General features: G+C 50.5%; 1 protein-coding gene across 3 annotated transcripts in view; it reads left to right on the top strand.

Annotated features, from left to right (window-relative positions):
- The first annotated feature begins 2,286 nt into the window (after positions 1-2,286).
- Positions 2,287-25,513, top strand: part of AP1B1 (adaptor related protein complex 1 subunit beta 1) — a 44,922-nt gene continuing 21,695 nt past the window's right edge. For 2 of the 3 annotated variants that reach the window (XM_055404547.2, XM_088828310.1), the window contains exons 1-6: positions 2,287-2,445; positions 17,079-17,141; positions 20,090-20,195; positions 22,753-22,888; positions 23,840-24,085; positions 25,214-25,404. In XM_055404547.2, coding sequence (XP_055260522.2) covers positions 17,105-17,141; positions 20,090-20,195; positions 22,753-22,888; positions 23,840-24,085; positions 25,214-25,404 — 716 coding nt within the window. In that variant the 5' untranslated portion in view covers positions 2,287-2,445; positions 17,079-17,104. Of the gene's footprint in view, positions 2,509-17,078; positions 17,142-20,089; positions 20,196-22,752; positions 22,889-23,839; positions 24,086-25,213; positions 25,405-25,513 lie in introns of all 3 variants that reach the window. The other variant, XM_055404548.2, reaches the window with a different exon arrangement.

Raw genomic sequence — 25,513 nt, 5'->3', positions numbered from 1 at the left:
TATTATACATTTTATAATATTATATTATGCTTATACATAATGTATAATATATATTATACCATATTATATATATAATATATAAATATATATTTATATTTACATATACATATTATATATACTATATTTACATATATTATAATTTACATTATATACTTATATAAATTATAATATAATCTATATTGTATATTATAATCTATATATAAAAATAATTAAATATTATATATAAATATACATATGAATATTATATATCATATGTATATATAAAATATATACATATGTAGTGTATAATATATATGTATGTACATATGTACTTTATTTTGGGGGGCTCCAAAGTCACTGCAGATGGTGACTGCAGCCATGAAATTAAAAGACGCTTACTCCTTGGAAGGAAAGTTATGACTAACCTAGACAGCATATGAAAAAGTGGAGACATTACTTTGCCAACAAAGGTCCGTCTAACTAAGGCTATGGTTTTTCCAGTGGTCATGTATGGATGTGAGAGTTGGACTGTGAAGAAAGCTGAGCACCAAAGAATTGATGCTTTCGAACTGTGGTGTTGGAGAAGACTCTTGAGAGTCCCTTGGACTGCAAGGAGGTCCAACCAGTCCATCCTAAAGGAGATTAGTCTTGGGTGTTCGTTCATTGGACGGACTGATCCTGAAGCTGAAACCCCAATACTCCACCTCATGCGAAGAGATGACTCACTGGGAAAGACTCTGATGCTGGGAGGGATTGGGGGCGGGAGGAGACGGGGACGACAGAGAATGAGATGGCTGGATGGCATCACCAACTCGATGGACATGAGTTTGAGTGAACTCCGGGAGTTGGTGATGGACAGGGAGGCCTGGCGTGCTGTGATTCATGGGGTCGCAAAGAGTCGGACACAACGGAGCGAATGAACTGAACATATATATTATATGTACAATATAATTTATATATATAATTTATATTGTATATTATATACTATATAGATTATATTATTTATTATATTATATATAATATTTACAATATAAATATGACATAAATATATTTGTAATATATTTTATAAAATAATATACAACATATTAATATATAATATATTTATATCTTTTATAATATATTTATATATTATATATATTTTATATATTATATATTTCTAAGATATTATTAATATATTGCTTATTATTTATATAATATATACATTATATATGTATACATAATGTATAATATAATATTACAAATAAGTATATATTATATACTTTATAATTATATAATATATAAATATATTTATACATACATATATAAATGTATAATATAATATACATTTTATAATATTAACAGACTAGTGATAAAGTGCATACCTGTAGGGTACTGTTTCGGAGAACAGTGGTGCCATCCATACTGTGGAATTCCATGCAGATATTGGAAAACACCAAATAGAAATGTATTTATTGTTTTGGGAAACTCTTACCAATATCTTTGTGAATGAAAAATACTGAATGGATATATCGAGTCTAGAAGGATATTCACCCAAATTTTAAAAATTGTCTCAGGGTGGCAGGATTGCAGGGTTTTTTAAATCTCCTTTTGCTTACTTGTATATTTCCATAATGCAAATATTATTTTAAATATATTTTAAGAGGATGATCAGAAATTATCTAAGAGGAGGAGAAAGTTAATAGTACCAGAGTTGGGAATGAGATACCTATAGCAACCCTAGCCTGGCCGACCCAGCAAATGGGAAATGGAACATTATGAAGTTCTCCTTGGAGAGTGTGAGGTTTTCCTGATGACGCGGAATTTCCCGAAGGGCTGCTTCAAGCGGTAGGTTAGACTTACAGCTCTAGTTTAACTCTTCTCTCCACAGGTAAGTGATCTTGAGCAACACCGGCGCCTCTCAGAGACTGAGTTTTCCTGTTTGTAACACAGAGGGAAGCCGACCTCAAAACAAAGTAGACAAATAGACCTCAAAGTCTCTATGATCTTCTCCACCTCCATCACGTTATATAGGCTCAGTTCAGCTCAGTTCAGTCGCTCAGTCGTGTCCGACTCTTTGCGACCCCATGGGCTGCAGCACGCCAGGCCTCCCCGTCCATCACCAACTCCCGGAGTTCACTCAAACTCCTGTCCATTGAGTCGGTGATGCCATCTAACCATCTCGTGGTTTTTTGTGCTCGGCGGAGCAGCAACATGTCGGGGGCGGAGTTAACGCCGACGCCCCGCCCCTTGGCCCCGCCTCGCTGTCACCGCCCCCGCCCGGGTTGTACCCTTGACCCCGCCCCCAGCCTGTGCGTCCACCGGAAGTGCCCGGGCGCGGGCAGCTCACTTCCGCCTGGCAGGTGACAGCCGCGGGGCTCCGAGCGTCCGGCGGCGCGGGCGCACCGGGAGAGCGGGAGTACAAGGCCGCGGACATTTTCCTGCCGCGTCGAGCCGCACCGTGGCGTCAGGAGCCGTTCGGACCTGCGGGTGAGGAAGCGGGGAGCCCGGCGAGACCAGAGAAGAAGTGGGGCGGGGAGTCGGGAGTCTGAGGTGAGGGGTTTCTGGGGTCAAAGGTCACGGAGAGGACGGGGCGCTGGAGGGTCTAGGGTGGCTTCCCAGGCCGGGAGGAGGGAGAAGGGCTGCGGGTTCATTCATTCGCGCCCCCTTGGCCGCCGGCGTGCACCCCAGCCATCCCAGGTCCGCAGTCCCTGCCGGGGAGTCCTCCCGTTAAGACTCCTAGACTTAGGCCCAGGGGAACTTGCGCCTGGCCTGACAGGAAACTTCTCTTCGGGTCTTGGTTCCCCCTGCACACTCACCGCCGTGGCTGTCCTGAGGCCTCCTCGTCGTTAAGGACCTTATCTCTTTGCCAAGGTTCAAAAAAAGAAAAAAAAAATTATGAAACGGCCTGGCGCCACCGCCTCTAGGGTGGGGTTGGACAGAGGTTGGGTCTGTCCGTAGGCGCCTCACAGATGGGGTAACTGGGGACCCCTGTAATAATGCCAGAACTACTGATGGAAATGCTGGTTGCTGACCTGTGTGCAGGCACCGTGCTTAGCATGCCTCATTTAAACTTCTCAGCAATCTTTGTGAGGTAGCCACTATTATTATCCCCATTTTATCCACGAGGAAACTGAGGTGCAGAAAAGTTAAATCACACCTGTAAGGTCAATCGGGTAGTATGGATGAGTGCCAGGGTTCCTACCTGGGCTCGCAGGGACCTGCAGCGTGCTACGACTGAAGCAAGGTTGGTGTTTAGGGGCTGTTTAATATCTTTAGCCGCCATTAAATTTATTTGCATCTATATAAAGATATATTTCCCTGGAGAAGGAAATGGCAACCCACTCCAGTGTTCTTGCCTGGAGAATCCCAGGGATGGGGGAGCCTGGTGGGCTGCCGTCTATGGGGTCGCACAGAGTCAGACATGCCTGAAGCGACTTAGCAGCAGCAGCATATAAAGATATATTTCCCTGGAGAAGGAAATGGCAACCCACTCCAGTGTTCTTGCTGGAGAATCCCATGGACAGAGGAGCCTGGTGGGCTACAGTCCATGGGGTTGCAGAGTCGGACACGACTGAGCGACTGAACAACAACATATATATATATGTAGCTTTCTTGCTTCTCATCTAACCTTCCTAAGGAGCATTGATTCACTTCTTTAGGATGAAATGGTCTTGCAGGCTATTGCTATAACTGATTACTGTTCAGGGCAAGAAGGGACGTTTTTCCCGACTGTTGAGAACTGCGAGACATAAAACAGTCTAGCCATGCAATGAATTTAAGAATATGCTGAACCTCTCTTGAGAGTGGTTGAGCTGCATTCTTTTTCAAGTAAGGGGAGGAACCACATGACCCCTAGGGTATCTTTTGGCTCTAGGTTCTTGAAGAGCATTCCCACGGCAAGGACCTGAGTCTCAGAAAAGTGCAGGACCCATGGCATCTTGCCTGGGAGACAGTGAGGTGGTTTCATGGCCAGAGGATTAGGTCTTGTGAGTCTGAGCCTTACTTGGTTGTAGGCATTCACTTGCTGCAGTTCTGCTTCAGTTTCCCTGATAGCAGCACAGACCTGCTGACTTCCTACCCACTCCTAGGTTTTACAAGCCTAATGAACCTGTGAGGGTTTCCACACACTTATAAAGAAAGCTGGGGTATAAATATTACATTGCAGTACCTGTTTTTAAACTCCACTGTCTGTTTTCCTAGTTCCATTGAATTCACAGAAACTTAATATTGTCACCTGATCCCCATCCTTCCAAAGGAGGATTTGAGATGAAGTGACTCATCACAGACGGTAGGAACATGAGCAGCGCTCAGAGTGTCTGGCTCCCTATCCTGAGTTGAGCCCACCAGGCTCCTTCGACCCCTCAGGGCAGCTTCATGAAGAGTGGCTTCACTAGTGTTGGCAAAGACTCAGATCCCTCAGACATTGTATGAAGTTTAACTGTTGAGTGTGGTTTGAATAGAGGCTTCACCTGAGCGACTTGAAGAGCTCAGCAGTGTGGTGGAAAGAGCCTTTCTTGTCCCCCCATCTGTTATCGTGGATTCTCCTCCCAGTTCGGCAGCTTCTTGGTAGTGTGACCCAGAGCCACCTTTACCTCAGCTCTACAATAATACCACCACCTTCCCCTCCCCCTCAGCACTGACTCATGTGGAAGCTGGACAAGGACGTTTGTGCAGAGTCTGTTGTGGTGAGTGCCTTGACCCTAGGCAGTTGATGTTTCCTGGGGGCCTGGTTTCTTTCTGCAGAGACCTTTGTGTACACAGGACTTCTCCCATCCTTCTTGTTTCACTTCCTTAAAGTGTTTCAGAACAAGTTCAGTCTGTTGGTCCTGCTAGCTCTGGGCGTGGACTTTCATCTTTTTTCTAGTTATCCTTGAAGCTGTTGCGTGACTTGCTTGCTCACTTCCCGAAAACCCCCATGCTTGGCACCAATGTGTGGTGTGCTAACGGTGAGCCAGCATAGCTTGGTTATGAGTTTTGTGCTCCAATGTATTTCCAAAAGCCAAAGGGGCTTCTGTTACTTGTAGGTATTTCTTTTTCTGAATAGATCTTTTGGCCTAAGATAGATCACTGATAAATTTTCACAGCCCAGGAATTATTTTTGTGTTCTTTTTCTCTTCCCACAGAGAGGAATGAACAGCTCCAGAGAGAAAATATTAATTAGGCAAGTAGGGAGTCTTTTTAAAATAATTCTACTTGAGGGGACTTCCCTGGTGGCCTAGTGGTTAAGAATTTGCCTTGCAATGCAGGGGACTCGGGTTCAATCCCTGGTCAGGGAACTAAGATCCCACATGCTGCGGAGCAACTAAGCCCATACTCCACAACTAGAGAGTCCGTGGGTTGCAACAGAAGATCCCATGTGCTGCAGCTAAGACGCAGTACAGCTGAATAAATACATATTTTTTAAACAGTTCTACCTGAATATCCATCCGTGGACCCTCCTTGCTCTCGGCTGAAACTCACATTTCTTGGCTTGCCTTAAAGGCCTTTTGAGCTCTAACCCCTGCTGGGTTCTCCTGCCTCATCTCTCCAACTTTCAGCCTCTTCCCGAGTTCCAGTCAAATTCAGCTGCTTTGGACTTCTGCCAGCCCAGTTGTTTACCTGTGTGTCTTTGCTTTGTGCTGGTCCCACCTCCTGAACACAGGTTCCTGTCACACATGCCCCTTTTTTCTAGACCAGTGCTTGGTGCTTCCCATCGATCATCTCCCCTCCCCCCCACCCCCACCTGCAGCCTGGCTAAATGTCTTGAGGCATTGATCAGTGTGTTGTCATTGTGTACTTGGCTGTCTTCTAGGTAAGCAGCTCTTAACCTTTGGAGAGGACTTGTCTGAACTGTCTGTGTCTCTAGCACCTAGTGAAATATCTGGTACATAGTAGGTGCTCAGTAAATCAATGAGTGAGTGGATATTGCACTGAACTTTTAGGATTCCTGGGGAACTCAAAGCACTTCGCAGATGATCTCCCATCCTTCCTCATATCACCCCAGGAGGGTCGGGAGAAATCCGCCCTGTGGTGGGATTAACTAGTCTCCAGCTGCTCCTGCTCCCAGAGTGCTCCAGGGCCTCCAGAGACCTGGGGGTTGGGGAGCAGCAGGGAGGAGCCAGTGGTAACGGCTCTCCCTGTGTAGGAATAAAAGTGGCTAACGTTCATCAAGCTCTTGGTGGGCTGGATACCGTTGAGGACTTTGTACGTATTCACTTGCCTTAGCCTCACCCCTTAAGTACGAGACATAGTAATTCTCATGAGCTGTAGTATGGTTGTGCCTGTTAGGCTATGCAGTCCCCTCAAGTGCCTGGGTTGTACCTGCTGGGGCCACCTTTCCTTTCCCAACTCCTTGTTCTTGAATTGTCTCCTGCTTTTAATAGAGCTGAGGAAGGGCTTGGCTGTGGTTCTTCTCCCAAGCCTCATGCTTTTTAGGTTCTTTAGCATTGGGCTTGACCTCTGACCTCTACTAAGAGAGTCTCGCTGAAGTTGGGAGGCCTTCTCTGGTTAGAGTAACAGTATGGCTGGTTGACTACAGAGTGCCCAGAGTTCATCAGCCAGGATGTCTTAGTCACTGATCCTCCGTCTCCTCCGTGGACTAGAGCCACAGACTGGTAGATTTGGAAGTCAGGTCTCGAAAGCTTTAAAACCAAGCCTTTAATATTGGTTTTCAGCACTGAAGACGTTTGTTACAGCTGAGCTCTGTAGAGTACTCGACTTGGGTGGCACATACTTTTTATCACACCCTAATAGCTTTTAGGGTCCTAAGCTTATTTAGAGTAGAAAGACAAAATTTCGTTAGAGCCAGGTATAAGAGGAGTCTGTCTCTGCGGTCTTCACTGTCCGATCTCTAAGGGCCGGGTGGCTGGGTGTTGAGACCCTGAGGTCAGAGCCTCTGTATGCCTTAACATTCACTCATTGATTCAGTATTTATTGAGCCCTGCTGTGTGCTTGGCACTGGGCTAAACGTGGTGACAGGTAAACAAGCCACACAGTTTCTGCCCTTGGGTGGCTTACCACATTGCAATGGGGGGGAGACCAAGAAGAAATAGAGAACAGATGTAATAATTACAAAAACGGGTAAGTCATGAGGGAAACGAGGCACAGCTGCTTGCTCTGGTTAAAGCATAAGCCAGATAGAAGGACTCTTGTTTAAAACCCTCCAGGGACTCTGCTCATTCAGAGTAAAAGCCGGAGTCCTGACCTTGACCTTTAAGGCCCCATCCATCCTCCCCTGACCTCATGACCCACTGCCCCCTCATAGCTCACTCTGTTCAGGCCACACTGCCTCCCTGCTGTTTCTCACACAGGCTGGGCACATTCCTACCTTTGCGTTATTTTTGTGCCTAGAAGGCTCTTCCCCAGGCAGTGTCACCTGTCGCCTTCTCAAGGAGGCCTTTTGTGGCCATCCTGGTTAATTTCAGCCTCGCACTCCCCTCCCTCACACCCCCGTCCCTGTTTTCCTTTTCTCCACGGCATTTTTCACTGTCTGAGATACTGTACGTATATTACTCATTTATCTTGCTTGTCATTCCAGTCTACCATTAGGATGTAATCTCTATGAGGGGAAGGGTTTTTGTCTGTTTAGTTCACTGCTTCATCCCCAGCATATAGACCTATGTATGACTCAGTGAATATGTGAATAGGAGCACTGGGCTATGAGGACAGAAAAATACCTACTTAGTGCGTTCAGGGGTGGTGTCTGAGGTGACGTCACTGATGTCACCTAAGCTGAGATTTGAAGGATGAGTCTAATCCAGGCAGAAGTATCAGCAAGTAGAAGGCAGTGAAGAGCTTGGCAACTGGAGGCACCGGGAAGAAGGCCTGTGGGCCAGGAGGGTTACAGGCAGAGGGGAGGGCCTCCCGAGCTTGTGCCATAGCCAGTGTCAGGGCCCCTCCGCCCCGCTTCCCCGGCGTTTGTACCCCTGCCTCCTGCAGCTCTTCTGAGCTGGTGCCCAGGGCCGGGGGTGGGGATCTGAGGGAAGTGACCTGAAGATTTCTCCCGCTGGAGATGCTGCGACCTGATCTTCTACCCTTTGCCCTTTCTTCTCTCTCTTATCGTGTATTTATTTACCTTCCATCTAGTGGCTGAAAATGTACCAGGGTGTTTGACAGTCTCAATTTCAATTTTGTCAAAATAATTTGACAACCAGAACAGATGGAGCTCCGACCCTGGCACACCCCGTGAAACTAACATTGGGAGGCTGTTCTTTAGCTGAGGCTGGCTTACATGAAATTTCCCCAAGAGAAGTGAGCCCTAGTCATTTGCATATTGACTGAGCACCTCCTACTTGCCCCGTACCAGTCTAGGAGCTTGGAACATAGCAGGAAACAGAATGGACAAAACCCTTATCCTTATGGAATTTCATTATGGAGGGGGAAAAACAGAGAATATAAATATGTTTTTATAACAAAGGCTAGACTGTGGGGTAGGAGGAAGAGCAGAGAGCATGGCATCCTTGAACCCAGAGAAGAGAGTGTTTCACAGAGGAGGGTGTGATCAGTGAGCCCAGTGCTTGTTAGCATGAGACTTGGCATTTGATAAGATTACCGCATCTGCTGGCAGGTCCAGCTCACCCTGGCATCCAGGGCTATCTTTGAATCGCATCCTTTCTTGCCCAGCCTCGTGTGCTCCTTTCCCTGCCAAGACCCTGCCTGCACACTCCTAAGCTCGTGCACTTGTTTTGGCCCTGGATGTGTCACTCCTCTGTCGGCATCTCTGATCCCCTTGTTTAAATGGGTTAAATGACAGGGGCCATAAATCAGCAGAGAGCCCGTGTCCCAGCCAGTGTTCCTGTTGGTTTAGTGATTCTCAGTTCACTCTTTGTATTGCTGGCATCTTGTGGGTCTTCTCCGTATCACCTTCGCCCCTCCCTCTGCAAATCTGATGCATCTTTTCACGTCCCGCCAAGCCCCTGTCAATCCAAGAAGGCTTCCTTTGAGGCCCCCATTTCAAAGTCTGAGCTTTGGTGGGCATTATCTGGAGGTCATGATTTCTTGGCTGTTCCCCTGAGGTCTGTCCCCTGCCCTTGGAAACTGAAAGAGCAAGCAGGGAAGACTGCTTTGTCTTGGGGTGGGGTGGGGTGGGGTGTGTGTGTGTGTGTGTGCGCGCTCCTGTGTGGGGCAAAGTCCCAGACTATATCCAAAATGAGACAGATTTTCGGAAAGTGTTCCCAATGTATAGGCAGGAAAACCAAGGTCTTCGGAGCCTAGTTCTGTAGTCTCTGGTCCTGTCTTCTCATCTTCATTAATTTAAAGACTGTTTAGAAGAAACCCCTATTATTTTGTGTTCAAGGAACTTTTCTTTTACTTGGCAGCAGATCTTTCCACGCATTGCTGCTTGCTTGGAGATTAGTTGAGAACCAGCCCTTGAAGCTAGAATTCAGTCCTGGAGACTCAGCTGATAGAACCTCTGCGTGTGCCGTTTGCTTGCCTGCGGTTCCTTTTCATTTTGAGACTTCAGTTTCTAGTGGGTCTCAGAAGATTGACTTTGACTAATCAGTTTTCATCCAGATCCCAGGAGGCCCGTAACTCAGTGAGCTCACCCAGACGGGCTTTTGCTGGGCACGTTACCAAACTTGACGTTTAGGGCCAGCTGGATGGGCTGGCCCTAAAACAACCTGTAATTCAACCTTCGAGGGACTCGGCAGGGATGTCTGGCAACATACTTCATGCACCATTTAGCCTGGAGTGTGTGTGTTTCTGCCAGGACTTCGTCAGAGAGGAGGAGTTGCCTCTCTAGACACGGTGGGACACATGTGACCTCATTGTGGGGCTCGGGTAGAGAGTGTTGGTACTACCATTTTCCAGCTGTGTGACTCCACACAAATGCCTGGACCCCTCTGGGCTGTAGTTTTCCCATCTGTAAACTTGGGATATTATCAGTACTTTCACAGATCACTGTGAGGATTACATGTAAAACTATGTAGTTTCTGGCCCACAGTGCATGACAGATGGCTGTCATTACCGCAGCCACTGCCACCTGTGTTTCAAATCTTGTTCCAAACCCAAAGAAGAGTACAACTTACTTTCTCGTAGCAGTTGAGCCGGCTCGAAAGAGCCGATCTCGGCTTGGTGACTACATTGTCTCAGAGAGAAAGTCTGAAATCTGGTTTCTCTACCGCTGACTCACCTTTTACTGTTCAAGATGGCCTTACCTGTCTCCCTGTCAGTAATGTGAACTTTAGTACTCACCTGTGAGGTATCCTCCTGCAAAGGGGACTGTCAGACAGGCAAGGAGCGATGGATAGAATTACTGGGTGGTGAGTAGAATCATTATCTCTGGTAAACATCGTCTGTATTAAATGGTGTATGGTGATGGACAGGGAGGCCTGGTGTGCTATGATTCATGGGGTCGCAAAGAGTTGGACACGACTGAGCGATTGAAATGAACTGAACTGAATGGACACAAACCTTTGTTGTTTGTGTCCAGACTTGACGTGGCATGGCAGGAGTAGGGGGATATCGTGAAATGAATCAACTTCTGCCCTTGAGACAGAACTGAAACAGCAAAACATAGTTTGGTTCAAGTTTGGCTTTTGTGTTCCAAGAGACGGTGGCACTCCCCTAGCCCCTTCTGTCCACTCCCGTAGCTGAGTCTTGACTGTCCTTGAGCTGACACTTGCCTCAGAGCAGGCTTCTGAAATCCATTCTTCAGGCAAGGTTAACAGTGACGGTTTCAGCACTGAAGCTGGAAGCCAGCAGCCCAGACTTCTGGGGATCGGTTTTCCCTGTGCAGATATCCTTGAACTCAGAGGTGGGTCTGGGAGCCGACTCGGACCTCATCAGATGCTCTTTCCCATCTCCTTTCCTGAACTTCTCTGGCTGTGCCACTGACAGACTCTGGCCGGCCCCGGCCCCGGCTCTGGCCGCTGACAGTGTGCTGCGCTGGCACTGCCAGCTGCACACTTCTCGGCTGACTGCAGAGCGCAGGTTGCCGAGACATGAATCAGTGCCCTGAGACTGGGAGAGCCCTCTCCCTGGCTGTTGGCCGGCCACTTGGGGGCCTGCCTGGCCTGTTGGCGCTGCCCCTCCTGCTGAAGACCTGATGAGGCCTGCTGGCCCTGCTGCCTTCTGAAGTCGTTTTCTTTTTGTTCCCCTTGGAGACGTTTTCTGTCATGCTCTGTGAATGACCGTGCTCCATTTCTCTTGTTTGATACACAGGAAGACTGGTGAGGAAGTGGGTTTCTCCTCTAGCAGGGGATCCTAGAACATGAGATGCTGGAGGGACTTGGTCCTCTAAACTTTGTTTTCAGACTTTTCTGTGGAACAGGGGGTTGTCTGCAGGCCCCTGGTGATGGGGAGAGAAGTGGGCATAGTGGAAGGAGCCAGGCTCCGGGCCCTCCCCTCCCTGCAGCCAGAGCAGGTCCACTTCTATTTTAAACAATTTCAAAATGGGATGATGGAGGGGATGCAGCTTGAAAGGCCAAGGATCTGGTTGAATTCTGCCTTGATAACTGGAGAAAGTAAGGCCCAGAGGTGGGGGAATCTGCCCAGGGTCATTCAGCTGCTGGTAGCAAGGCTAGAGTTCCTGGCTGGCCATCTCGGCTTTGGGTCAGTCTTGCTATGTTTGCAGAAAGTTAACTGCAAAGCCTTATGTTCCCGGTTCGCCCAGTCGTCACCGTCTGGCACTCATCAAGGAGTCCTGTTGTTTTGATCTGTTATGGGTCCTTGGTTTTCTAGCTGCTCTGGGAACCTGTCTTTTCATTTTGTCTGCAGACATTTGGTGAACTCCTGGAATGTGCCAGACATCATGCTAGTCACTGGGTTGACAACATCAGACAGGACAGATCCTGAATAGAGCCGTGAGGAGGGCTGTGGAAAAGTGCACAGGGTGATTGAGTGAGCTGTCGAGCAAGCTTCTGCCCGTCTGGCTCTGGAGGGGCTCTGGAGGGGCACGTCTGGGGCAGACTGAAGCAGGAGCCTGTGGGGTGGGGGAGTGCTTTGGATTAGACGTGGCATAGTTTTCTAAACTGCATTGTATTGAAGGAGACGATCCATGCACAGGACGTAAAACTCCCAAGGCAGACAAAGGTAGGCAGTAAAGTTCAGTCTCTTGGCATCCAGCTTGCTTTCTCGAGGAAACCTCTGTCAGCTTTTTGTTTTTTTTTTAATTGATGGTCATAGTCACTTAAACATTGTATTTATTTGTTATTTGGGCCGTCCTGGGTCCTCACTGCTGTGCAGGCTTTTCTCTAGTTGCAGTGAGCAGGGGCTGCTCTCTGGTTGTGACGCGTGAGCTTCTCATCGTGGTGTCTTCTCTGTGGAGCATGGATTCTGGAACACTCAGGCTTCAGTAGTTGAGACACTGGGGCTCAGTGGTTGCAGCTCTTGGGCCCTGGAGCGCAGGCTCAATAGTTGTGGCGCATGGACTTGCTCGCTTCTCAGCATATGGGATCTTCCTGGAGCAGGGATCAAACCCGTGTCCCCTGCAATTTGCAGGTGGATTCTTTACCACTAAGCCACCAGGGAAGCCCTCAACTTTTATTTACCCTCAAGAATTGTCCATACATTTGCAAACACTTGCGTATTTCTGTTTTATTACTATTTTAATTTTTAATAGAGATTGTAGTACACTACTATTTTAATTTTTAATAGAGATTGTAGTACACTACATATAGTTTTGCATCTTGCTCTTTTTCATGTAATAGCTTAGAGAGTATTGCGCAGGTGTGTGTAGCACTGCCTCATTCTTTTTCATGATCACACAGTATTCCCCAATTCTATATCCAGTGTTGTAATTTTTTAAACTAGCCACTTTCAACTAAAATTAACCTCAGCTCAGTTAATTCTAGTGTGAAGTCACTCAGTCATGTCCGACTCTTTGTGACCCCATGGACTGTAGCCCACCAGGCTCCTCTGTCCGTGGAATTTTTTAGGCAAGAGTACTGGAGTGGGTTGCCATTTCCTTCTCCAGAGAATCTTTCTGACCTAGGGATTGAACCTGAGTCTCCTGCATTGCAGGCAGACGCTTTACCATCTGAGCCACCATGGAAGCCCCAGTTAACAGCTCAGTTAATTGCTGTTAGTAAATATGAGACCTTGGAGAAAAGTTCAAATACATTCAACATTTTCTTAAAAATTTTTTTTTGGCCATAGTAGTGGGATCTCAGTTCCCCGACTGGGGATCGAATCCATGCCCACTGCATTGGGAACTTGAAGTTTAAACCGCTGGACCACCAGGGAATTCCCATAATGTGGTCAGGGAAGTCCCTTAATGTATTAGCTTACAACATAGAAAGATATTTTTAATCTCCTGTTCATAAAATTACATTTAGATTTGTGATGATGACTCAGAAATTTGAAAGGTGTTGAGGACTTTTTTTCTTAAACCTAGCCCTAACTCCAGTGGCTAAAATTCAAAGTCTTTCCTTTTTCCACTTTTAAATTGCGTCTTTGTTCCTGGCCAGCGTGTCAGTGATTCTCACCAAGAACTTCTTTATAGTTCTAGAAAATGTGAGAGAAAACTGCTGTGTTTCAGGCTTTCTTTCAGTTCCTTTCCTTAAGCCTAGTGGCAGGAGAAGCAGCCCAGTCAATAGAATTGAAAAAAAAGAAGAAGTGAAATTAGCAGGACCTGGCCCTGGGATTGTGGCCTCAAAGTCATCTTCTGAGAGCGGGTGTGGGGAGGGAGGACAAAGGTGGGGACAAACCGGTCCTTCCAGGTGTGCCCTGCTTTGAATTTGGACTGCACCGTGCCCTCGAGGCATCCCTTGGCCTGTAAATGCTGAGATTGAGGGGTGTCCTAGCCTAGAAGGCCCCATCCTTAGCAGAAATGACTCATCACACTGGCCGTAGCAGGGTCTGAAGCAGAAAGTCCCTCCAGTTGCTGCTTGTTCTGATGCACCTTGCCACTTCCAAAGATGGAATCCAAACCCTCAGCATTTTCTTGCCTAAATTGGCTGCTTGCATTCAATCGTGGCTCATGTAGAGGGTCAGAGCCTTGGCCCCTGTGGCCTGCATTCGTTAGGGACGCGGTACCTGGCGACAGCTGAGCGGGGCCAAGAAAAGCACCAGCCTGCCCTGAGCTCAGAGTCTGACTGAACCGTGGGGTTTTTTCCCACTCCTGCAGAGAGGATGAAAAATCTCTCTTGCGCCAGCATCCTAGAGGCACCCGCGGTGAGAGGATACAAGCAGGCCGCCACCCTCTGTAGAGCCACGCGGAGGGTGCAGGGGACCTTACCCTGTGAGGGGAGGGTTTTTAATCGGAGCTCTGGGACGGCTTTGCAATAGCATTTTCATTTCTCCCCGTCTTCCCCTTCCTCCTCGGCTTTAATTTCCTATATGTGGAATGACTTCAGAGGGATATGGTTTCTGCATCCCCAGTCCCACCAGGCCCTCTGCAGAGGGATAGGCGAGGTAGATACTGCAGAGGGAAGAGGCTGCCAGCGCCAGCCGGCGTGCGGGGTGGCAGTTTAAGTTTGCGAGGAGCTGCTTAGCACCTGTGAGAGGCCTCGTATCTTCAAGAGCTTCACTGGCCGACCCTGCAGCCTTCTTTAATTCCCCCGAAGAGCAGCTCTCCCGCTCTGTCCTCCACCTGGGTGCTTGCATCCACCACAGACCTGTCGGGTCCCAGGGCCCCCAGATGTTGTGTGGTGCCTGCGGATGAGGGGCCAGCCCCGACAGCCCCCTCTACCCGAGAAGGGCGTTTCTGGGCTGCACCGCGGTGAGCCGCCTCAGGTAGTGTCCGCTGTGCTCGCTTTCACTTCCTTCTGGGCTTGACACTGGAGGCGTCTGTGCCTTGGTTTCTGTGACTGTCTTGGCCTGTGATTTTTAACCCCTCTTGCCTTCATTGTTCCCTCTTCTTAGACTGAATTGAACCTTGGGAAACAAGGTGGACTCCTGTTCTGGATGCTTCTGCTGATGCTGTCATCACATGTGACTTCTGAAGCCAGGCAGCTTTTTCTTGAGTGACAGACATGCCATTGTCTCTTTTACTTGCACATTCTTAGAGCTCCAGAAACAGCCTCTAGATTGGGGAGGTTTCTCTGAGAAGATGGCTCTCTGTATGCTCAGAAGGGAATTATTTTTAACGTATGTCAACTCCTGTAGGATGCTTAAACAGTTACCTAATAGCAGTTGGAGAGCAGGCCGAGGCTCCCTGGGCTATTCCACTGAACAACCACTTTTCATTTCTTTCAACAACAATCTGCTGAGCCCTGGCCATGCTTGTTCGGAGGATGGATGCGGCTGCGTTCCAGGCCGTCTCGGGTCCTGCTTGCGTGGGTCTGTCTGCAGCCCCAGCTCCTGCTGCTGGGACTGCAGGCACCAGCTGTGTCGTCCACTCTTTCCCGCAGCTCCCTCAGAACAGTGCCGTCATCCTTTTCAACCTGACAAAGCAAAAAGAATGTGGAATTCAGTCTTTTTCTTTATACTTTTGTCAGCAAAGCCTTTATTCTTTTATCCTAACAGGATCCACAAAGGCTCTAAGGCAGCCCCGAGACACAGCATGTATCGGTTCTGCGTTGGTTCCTGAAACAAAACCTTTGGGCGTTTCAGTTGGGGAACAGTCCCATGGCCATCCCGCCATAAGTAGAAGCTTAAACTGGAAAAGTACAGTTGGGCTGGAGGGGAGCTATTGTTGGCTTTGCTTCCAGGGACTTTTGAAATGATCCTTGACTCTCACAGCCATCCCAACAGCAACCTTCATCTCACCCGCAAGGAGTCATGAATTGAAAGAAGGTGTTAACGGTTTACACGTTTGAGCAATAGAAGGGACACAGTGAGTGGGTTTTCCCCATTCACATGTCTGTTTTTTGGGTTGTGCGGTTTTCTGTACCATGTGAAACTGGAGGTTGGACTGGAGGTTGAAAGTCTCATGGATTTTTGGACCAAGTCCCTAAGTCACTGTCAGGGTCTGTCCTTGCTCTCACCTGGGGGAAGGAGAATTCTGCATCCATAGAGCACAGGTGCTGAGCTCAGAGGGACCTGAAATGGCCTCCCAGTCCAGCCACTTATAAGCCACGTGACCTAGGGCAAGTTACCTGACATCCCTGAGCCTTGGCTTCCTCGTATATTAAAAGGGATAAAAGCAGTTACCTTACTGGTAGGATTAAATGAGATAATGGGTATAAAGTCCCTGGCTTAATAGGAGTTCAGTAAATGATAGCCTTTTATTTTTTAATTTTTGCCGCATAACACATCTTATGGGATGTTAGTCCTCCAACCAGGGATCAGACTCATGCTCCCTGCTTGGATTTGCAGAGCCTTAACCACTGGACCACCAGGGAAGTCCCCAGTGACAGCTTCTTAATAAATGTTAGAACAACCCCAGAAGCCTCTGCCATGTGCCCGGGGTACTAGGCTCCTCTGTGGCTTCTTTTGTCTCTCATGTGTTGACCGAGAAGAACCATTGGGGCTCTGTGGTAGGTACTCAGTGAATGTGGAATGAGCGAGAGTTTCTCGGTGCTCTCTTTGCCTTGTTGCCGTAGACCAGCACTTCACACCGTAAGTTTTATGCTGGGAGATGTCCTGAGAGATGCTTTGAGAAAATGAACCAGTTAGGTTTGGAGAGTGCTGTGGAGCTTGCAGAGTGTCGATTCCCACCCTTTCTAGAGAAGTTTAATGCCTGTCACTGTTAGAGAAGCCTGAAAACAGCTGGGGAGAGAAGTCCCCCCTGGCTTTTTAAACTCGGCGTTTTCCAAGCACTTTTGACTCTACAGGCAATGCTGGTACCTTCCTGAGGCTGTGATGAGCTCACGTGTGCAGAGCACTTAACACAGTGCTGGACAGAGTGAGCACCACGTAGGGGCTGCTGTAACCATGATCGTTAAGTGCTTTTTCATCCTTGGACTCTTGCGAAGTATTGGGCCATTCCCTTATTCATGGGCATTTATTTCCAGTGGCACATTGTTACGGACAGTACCGCAGGATGTAAAACCCTCGTTTCCTGTGCAGGTATTTCTATGGGAGAGATTCCTAGGAGTAAAACTGCTGGGCCAAAGGATATGCACATTCAAAATTGTGGTAGATCCTTCAGAGTTTCCTTCTAGAACCCAGTCAGCTATCATCCAACAGCTCATTAGCCCAGTGAAGAGATGAGAAGCTCTCTTCCCTTGCCAGGCCTGCACTGGATCATCCTCCCCTCTTGTGAAATCAAAATGGAATGGAACACAGGGCAAGTCACCTTTTCTTCTGTCTTGCAGAGTCTCGTCACAGATAAGGGACCAAAATGACGGACTCCAAGTACTTCACCACGACTAAGAAAGGTACTGTTTGTTTCATCGTGGGGTCGTCTCCTTGTTCTCTGCCCTACATTTCTGCTTGCTCCCTGTAGCAGTGGAGTGTGAGGTTGGGTGGAGGCCTGGAAATGAATGGCGAGAATCACGCAGAGCATTTTTCACCTTGTGGATCCGGAAATTTGAACTGCTGATGGTGTAAGAAGTTGACCACTTCCTTCAGAATTCCAGAAGGAAAAGGCATTAGCTCCAAGTACAGGAAAAAAAAGGTCCTCTTTTGGTCCCATGGCTTTGAGTTGTCTAAAATGAGGGATTTTTTTCCACCCCCTAGAGGAAAGAAAGCACACAGTCCTGTCAGCAATTCCGCAGTGATAACTGTCCTTACTTACCCTTGGGCACGTGTTTTACGTGGTTGAAGTCAGAGTTTATATCCTGTTTTTCGTCTGACATTATCATAATCATTTCCCCACAGTTCTGAAGACTCAGTCTGTTGAGTTGCTGCATTGAAATTTGCTAAGCTAGACCTGTGTTGTTGTGTGTTGGAGTTGTTTCTGCATTTCAGGAAGTGGAGTTTGCTGTAGTGGTCGACAAGCATGCTTTAGCCCTGTAAGCGTCTTTCTGTCTGGCCCTTCCTTCTCCCTTCCTTCAGTCCGAGTGAGATCAGCACTCGCCTGCCGAACAGATGAAAAGCCTGTCCTTGGGTCAGCGGAGCCAGGGCCTGCACTCAGGCATTCATTGCTCTGGGCGGCCACTTCCCCGAGTGTCTGCCGTGTGCAGTGGAGGGCACGCATGGAATCTCTGGCCTGGCTTTGCTTGCTGTTGGGCAGAGAGGACAGTTTATTCAGTAGTGATCACTCTAAACGGCAGTGGGTGCCGTGATATGGGGGAGGGGGGCCTGGGTGGAGCTAGCCAGGTAAAGAGCGGGAGGGGAGTGGGGCAGGTTCTGGGCCCAGGGTCCATCTGGGGAAAGGGAAGCCTGGCTCACGTTACTGAAGAGTGCTGGAAGGAGAGGTGGGGCAGTGTAGAGGGCCTGGTGAACCAGGCCGGGGGGAGCAGTGCTGAGCGTATTGGGGTCAGTGTGGGGGTTTTGTGGGTTTTCTTTTGAGGAGAAAGTCTAGGGAAATGTCTGGGACCAAACTTGACGTCAGTGATGGTTTTAGGCAAAAAGAGGTCAGGGTCCGATTCTCATCAAGGACCAAAGTAGGTGAGGCTGGGGGAGGCAGAACCACAGCTCAGCGTGGGAGATAGTGTTTCCTGAGCTGGGGAGGAAGGCCGGGGTGCTGCCGGGGGTGGAGCGGGTGCCTGGTGTGACTGAGGAGGTGGGCTCGGTGACTGACTGGATTCGGGCCCATGACAGGAAGGAGACATTTCAGAAGCAGGCAGATTCTGGGTTCACTGCACTAGCCCTCTTGGGGCTGAGGAGATCTGGGCCTCGGTCCATCAGTTGACTCCCAGTTGACTGAAGCTGGTCAAACATCTCAAACAAAGCAGGGGCAGCCGGGCAGCAGGGCTCAGGGTGGGTCATGGGGTCTGCTGGATCCCACATCAGGGACATACAGTCCCCAGTTTCCTGGAGGATAAGGGCTATGTCCCCTCAGCACTCCAGAGCCTTGGGTTTGAACTGCAAGCTCTGCAGATTCCTCCTGACTCTATTGAGCAATTTCCTCAGTGTGGCCTTGCCCAGGCTGCGCTGCCTGATTGTTCTCAATTAAGCTGTTTACCGCCTCTCATTGCAAGTACTTTGCTGAACACATATTGTTCAGTCATTAAAAAAAAAACAACAACGCGAAAAAAAACCTGTTCTTTTTTTTCCATGTAAATCCATCCAGAACTTCCTCTAGCACTTGCCCCGCTCCTGATAGTTTCGGCTTCACCCCCACCCCAGGCGACTTGAGAGAGTAGTCGAGGACGCGCCTACAAAAAAGGGAGCCCAGACAAAGGGTCATGTGGCAAGTTAGTAATAATCATGGCCACCTTTCACACTGGCCACTGGGCACCAGGCACTGAGCTGAGCGTTTCGCCACTGTTAAAGGAGAAACTTCAAGGCCCCAGGCGAGGCCAAGAGTGCAGACGAGGAAGTGCGTTCAGAGAAGCAGAGCGAATGTCCTGGGTTGGCCAGAGCACACAGGCTCTGGAGCTGGCAAACCTGGATTTGAATCTTGGCCTTCCTTCTCATGGCTGTGTCCCTTGTCTAGTTCCCGAACTTCTATTCTCAGTTTGCTCATCTGCAAAATAGGGGGAAGTATGGAGCTATTGTGAGGGTGAAATGAGAAAAGGCATGGGAAGAAGCTACGGAGGCTCCTGGCTCAGAAGAAGACTCAGAGAGGCAGGCTGCAGCTGTCTGGAGGGCAGGAGGCCTGTCTCACTCCACCAGCCGCTCCCTGGGGCTGTCAGGGGCCTGCCTCCCTGCCCACAGCAGAGCCCTGAACTGGCCTGCTTCCTCGTCTGCTTTTTTCTGATCCTCAAGTTCTTAAGAACAGTTTATCAAGCCCCGGAGCCCTTGTAGGCCAGCTGAATTCCCATTTTCAGATCTGAGCCACCACTTGTGGCTCAGGAAGTGAAACCCTGAGTGAGCTCTTTTAACTCGAGGCTCTAGGAAAACAGGAAAAGCCATGTGTGGGAACTGAGCAGACCCTGCCCTCCCCTCTCAAACCTTACACCCCAGGTCCCATCCTGCGCTGGGTGCGGTGGCTGAGGAGGACCCTGCCCCGCTCTGTGTTCTTAGCCGTCTGGCTGAACAGGGCCTGTCCACACTGTTCTTGTCTCCATAGCTTCCACGGTTCCTCTCCCCTCAGTTCAGTGTGACCTCCAGGTTTCCATCCTCTGCTGCCTTCCCCACTGAGCCCAGGACCTAAAACTGCCCTCAGCGGGCAGCTCAGAGTGTCCTCCCTGCCTTCTTTCCGTTCTTTTGGAGGTTTGGGACTGGGCATCGCCTCCTGGCAGGAGGAGATGGATCACTCACACTGCCTTCTTTTTAGGGGAGATCTTTGAGCTGAAGGCAGAGCTGAACAGTGACAAGAAGGAGAAGAAGAAGGAGGCGGTGAAGAAAGTGATCGCGTCCATGACCGTGGGCAAAGACGTCAGGTGTGCAGGGGCAGGCTGGCTGTGGCTAGGGGCACCGGAAGAGGGAGGCTGTCGAGCCTGGGTCCAGTCCACATCCCCCCTTTTAGGCATCCCTAGGGACCCGTGTCTGCCCTCCGTTCGTTCCCTTCACAAACCTCCTTTGCAAACAGAAGGTTTTGTTTGGAGAGGGGTCACGTGCTCAGATGCTGCCAGGGTCAGGCAGTCATGGAGCAAGCGAAGTCGGCTGGGTTGAAAAGGCAGCGGACAGCAAAGTGAGTGTGCTGCGCCCCCTGTCAGGAACTCCAGGGGACATTGCTGCGGGGGAAATGACCCCAGTGGGGCCAGGTCTTTTGGTTTTTAAAAAGAGTAGGGAATCTGGATTTTTCATTTTAAATCTCCCTGTTTTAAATTGCCAGATGAGGAAATTCCCTGGCAGTCCCGTGGTTAAGACTCAGTGCTTTCACTGCCACAGGCCGGGTTGTACCCTTGGCCAGGGGCCTCAGATCCTGCACTAAAGAGATAAGCACTGGGCAGGTAAAGCCCACCACGGGGCTGGCTTGTTCAGGTTCGCCCTCCGGTGTGCGTCTGCTGCCAGATTAGGTCACATGTAGACTTGTGGCCACGCCTCTGTTCACGCATCTTCCCAGCCTGGAATGTCCCTTCCTGTTTTCCGTTTGCCCTGCCACCGCCCTCATCACACCCTGAATATGCAGCACTTGCTGTGTTCCTGTCGCTAACCCTAAATTCTAGATGTTCTTCTTCTTTTTATTACTGGTTTTTTGGCCTCACTGCCTGGTTTCCAGGATCTTGGTTCCCTCACCAGGGATTGAACCCAGGCCCCTGGCAGTGAGAGCACAGAGTTCTGGCCGCTGGACCTTGGTGGGGTTCCCTAGACTGTCCTCACCTTGAGTGCGCTTTTGCGTCCCTTCCCAGCACACTGGCAGGCCCCAGGGGCGGGGCGCGGCTTTCTGACACCTAAAACTGGAGAGTGCCTGAGAGCAGGAACACGCTCAGTTGTTTTCCTGGCAGTCCCTTGTATTCTGCAGATAAGGGAGGTTTTTCCTGCCAAAGAAACCAGAAACAGTGACTGCCTAGTGGTCACGTGGGAAGCCTGGGTAATGGTGGAAGCAGACTCACGCCCAGCCCTTCTCAAATCCAGACCCAGGGTGCTTTCCTCCATTTCCTCTCTGCCGTGCCCTTGTGGTCTCCAGCCCATGCCTGGTAGGCCTGGGTGCCTACAGGGAGCGGCTCCCCATCCGGATCCCTCAGCAGGACCACACTGCTCCGGGCTTCTCCGGGGATTGCCCTGTCCCATTGCCACGCTCAACAAGGGACCTCCTAACAGTGTCACAGGAGAGACAGTTCTGCAGAGAAACCTGTGGAGGACAGAGTGGCAGACGGATCCGGCTTCTGCTGGAAAACCAGGCCTCCTTCCAAGGCACATTCCTCCCAGGACCACGTCACTCTCCTTCAGTTAGAACCCCTGCCTGCCACTTAGGAGGCACCTTTGTCCTCTGTCTCCGATGAACTGCTGATGTGACAGCCCAGGAGAGCAAGGCGGGCTCTCAGCTCCCCGCTTCCAGGCCTGGCATCTTCCAGGGTGACGCATCAGTCCAGGCTCAGGAAACTCACTTTCCCTTCTTAAGTCTCTGTTCCCATGTCTTTGCCCGTAAAGTCACAAAAATTGAGAAAAGGAGGTAATAATTTCAGAGACAGAAAACCGACCACTAACTTTATTTCACATCTCAGGGAGCCTGTGACCCCGGGACTGTGGGTACCATGTTGGGAAGGGTTCTGCCCAGTATATCAGCACTCATGAGCACCGGCTTTGGACTCAGACCTGGCACCTTAGGCAGTTATTTGTCATTTGTAAGCTTCAGCTTTGTCTTCTGTAAAATGGGGATAGTCTACAGGCTTCTCAGGGCCCTTAAATGAGATCACGTGAAAAGCCCTGAGCACCAGGCCTGGCGTGTGGCGCGTGCCCTGTGCATGTGAACTGGCTCTTAGTGAGTGCCTTGCATTGTCCACGGTCCAGCCCAGCCCTGCTCCCCTAAGCCCTCTGCAACCAGCAGCCTGATATAAGTGGCCACGTCAAGTATCAGAGAAGGAAAAATGATCCCTTTCATTTCTGTAGCACCTCCTTAGTGTCAAGGACTAGACACCCTTAAGTATGTTGTCTCTTTCAGTTGTAACAAGGGCCCTATGAAATGGGGTTTATTATTTCTCTTTCTTGCAAGTGAGGAAACCGAAACGGGGGATATGGAAATTTTCCCAGTTTGATAACAGCCAGCACGAGGCAGAGCTGGCTTTGAGCCAAGTCTGATGGACTCCAGAGCTCATGCATGAGCCTTGTGAAAAGAACAGAGGAGTTTTTGGCTTTTAAATTGCCCTTTGGAATGCCATCTCTCCCAGCAGATGCTCAGGGTGGCAGAGCTTGTGCCCTGCCTTTACTGCGAAGTCCTGTTACGTCTCCTGCCCACTTTGCACGCCCCTCCTCCCTGGCCCCTGTCAGCTGCCGGAAGAGTCCTGCTCTTCTTTTCTTTGGGCTTCCCCACGCTAATGCGGCTTTACCTTCCAGTGCTCTCTTCCCCGACGTGGTGAACTGTATGCAGACAGACAACCTGGAGCTGAAGAAGCTGGTGTACCTGTACTTGATGAACTATGCCAAGAGTCAGCCTGACATGGCCATCATGGCCGTCAACACCTTCGTGAAGGTGCGGCGGGGCTGGGAGGGCTGCTCGCCGTTCAGCCCCCAGATGCAGCGCTGCCGCCCCAGGTGGAGACACGCAGGCTCCTTTCCGCCTGTCCCACTCCCCGCCGGGGCTCTCCCTCCAGTGGAGGGCTCCCACTGTCTCCAGAAAATCAGATGCCATAGAGCCTGCTAACTCATTCCCCGTGAGGTCGCCCCAGGCCTGTGGGTCCCTGTGGCCCTTTGTCATTTGCAGGCTCAGAATGCAGCATGTGTCTGAAGGCGTCTCGCTGCCCCTCTGGACTGCGTTCCTTTCTGCATGTTCTGTCCTCCAAGTGGAGGATAAGCGGGGACTCACATTGTTAGCTCTGTGCACCTTTCAAACCTCAGCTCCCCAGCCCTGTGGGCACCCACACGTGGGTGAATGGTGGTTCTGTGTCCCAGTAGGAAAACTGAGGGTTGTGGTGCTGGGTGGATGCAGCTCAGATTGTGGCTCTGCTCTGTGACTGGCTGAGCTCGTGACCCTCCTGAGAGCCTCAGCTCCCTCACGTGTGAAATGGAAACAGCATTGCCTGTCTGCTCTGAGTATCAGAGGGAACCGTGCAAAGTCTGGTATCTGGCAGATGCGAGGTGCCTCTGTGTGTGGGTGTGTTTGGTCGCTTCAGTCGTGTCTGATTCTCTGTGACCCCATAGACTGTAGCCCGCCAGCCTCCTCTGTCCATGGGTTTCCCAGGCAAGAATACTGGAGTGGGTTGCCACTTTCTTCTCCAGGGGATTTTCCTGACCTAGGGATTGAACTGGCATCTCTTGTGTCTCCTGCACTGTCAGGTGGATTCTTTACCTAAGCCACCGGGGAATCCCAGGTGCCCACACAAACCCTTTGTTTCGGTGCTGTTGCCCGCAGTCGGGGGGAGACCCCACAGCAGCCATCTGGTATTGCTCAACCTGCCCCTGGCCAATGGCCGGTTCCCCTCAGGACTGTGAGGACCCCAATCCTCTGATCCGGGCCCTGGCGGTACGGACCATGGGCTGCATCCGTGTTGACAAGATCACAGAGTACCTGTGCGAGCCACTCCGGAAGTGCCTGAAGGACGAGGACCCCTACGTGCGCAAGACAGCGGCCGTGTGCGTGGCCAAGCTCCACGACATCAACGCCCAGCTGGTAGAGGACCAGGGCTTCCTGGACACCCTCAAAGACCTCATCTCTGACTCTAACCCCATGGTGAGTCTCTGCCGCCCACTGTGCCACCTCCACCACCTTCAGGTTGCTTGGAAAGTTTGGGCCTCCACCAGGCAGCCCCAGTTCTGGGCAGACAGAGCCCTGCGGGTGGGCTAGCTGCTCTCCTGCCCGTAGTGGTTTGGGCGCCATCTATGGAGTGAGCTCTGTGCAGCCTTTCTAAGGAGCTGTGTGGCCCTAGGCACACTGCCTGATCTTCCCGAGCCCTCTTTTCTTTCTCAGTAAGCCGGATCTAATTCTGCGTGGCTGCCGGGAGTGTGGAAGGTGGTGTGCCCGGCACAGCCTGGTGCCCAGTGGCTGTGCCCTTCTTCCCCTCCAGTCACCGTCGTCATCACTGTCCTCTCACCAAGACCATCAGAGAGCTCTGACCGGGAGGGGCTCCCGCCTTACCCACTTCTCACAGGGCTATAGAGGCTTACCCTGGAAGTAGCGTAGCCTGGTGCACCAGGCACAGTGCACGTTTGGGAGGGGAGCTGGCTCCTCATGGCGGTGGCGGCAGCAGTTTGGAGAACAGTGGGGCCATGTTTAAAATGAAACGTACAACCCGCCCCCACCCCCCAGACACCTCGTTCTGTGTCTCTAAGACGCCCATCGCAGGTGGGCGCCCAGTGGCCAGTATGGGATGCTGTGGAGCGCTGCGTGGTCAGGGGAGAGTTGAAAACTGAGCAGCACCCCTGTGGGAGCAGCTACTCTCGTGGAGGAAATGGTTGGGGGCCCAGAGCTTCACCTGGACCCCTCTGTGCTCCAGGCCCTAGCTGTGCCCACCACCCCGAGGGCTCCGCGGGAAGCTTCTGGCTCTGAGAGGCACAGTTGTCAAGCCCCTAGTAAGCCGCTGTGGCTGGTGCAGTGTGACTGTGTGTTAGCAGCCTCTCGCCAGGGACTCGGACTAGATCTCTTGCCGTGGTTCTCTTTAATGGCGGGCATGCTTAGCTTCAGCTCACAGAGACATCAGTGGAGCAGGTGACCACAGTGGGTCTGGGTGCTCCAGACCCTGCCCTTCGGGTCATACCCCGTTCAGGATGTTTGCGCTCTGACCGGCCAGCGTCATGAGCTGCCTGCTGCCCTGGCCTGTGGACAGCGCCCCAGCCTCTGCCTCCCCAACCCTCCCAACAGGTGGTGGCGAATGCGGTGGCCGCCCTCTCGGAGATCGCCGAGTCTCACCCCAGCAGCAACCTGCTCGACCTGAACCCACAGTCCATCAACAAGCTGCTCACAGCTCTGAACGAGTGCACCGAGTGGGGCCAGATCTTCATCCTGGACTGCCTGGCCAACTACACGCCCAAAGACGACCGGGAGGCCCAGAGGTGAGGGGGGCCCAGGGCTCCCAGAAGCCAGTCCACAGGCCTCCGGTGGGCCTCTCTCCAGGACCTCGCCAAACAGACCATCCTCAGACACAGAGCCAGGCTGGCAGTG

The sequence above is a fragment of the Moschus berezovskii genome, chromosome 19, assembly GCF_049115385.1.
Source record: "Moschus berezovskii isolate FMDL1 chromosome 19, NW_MosBer_1.0, whole genome shotgun sequence".
Taxonomy (NCBI): domain Eukaryota; kingdom Metazoa; phylum Chordata; class Mammalia; order Artiodactyla; family Moschidae; genus Moschus; species Moschus berezovskii.
This window is presented reverse-complemented; position numbering and strand designations above follow the sequence as displayed.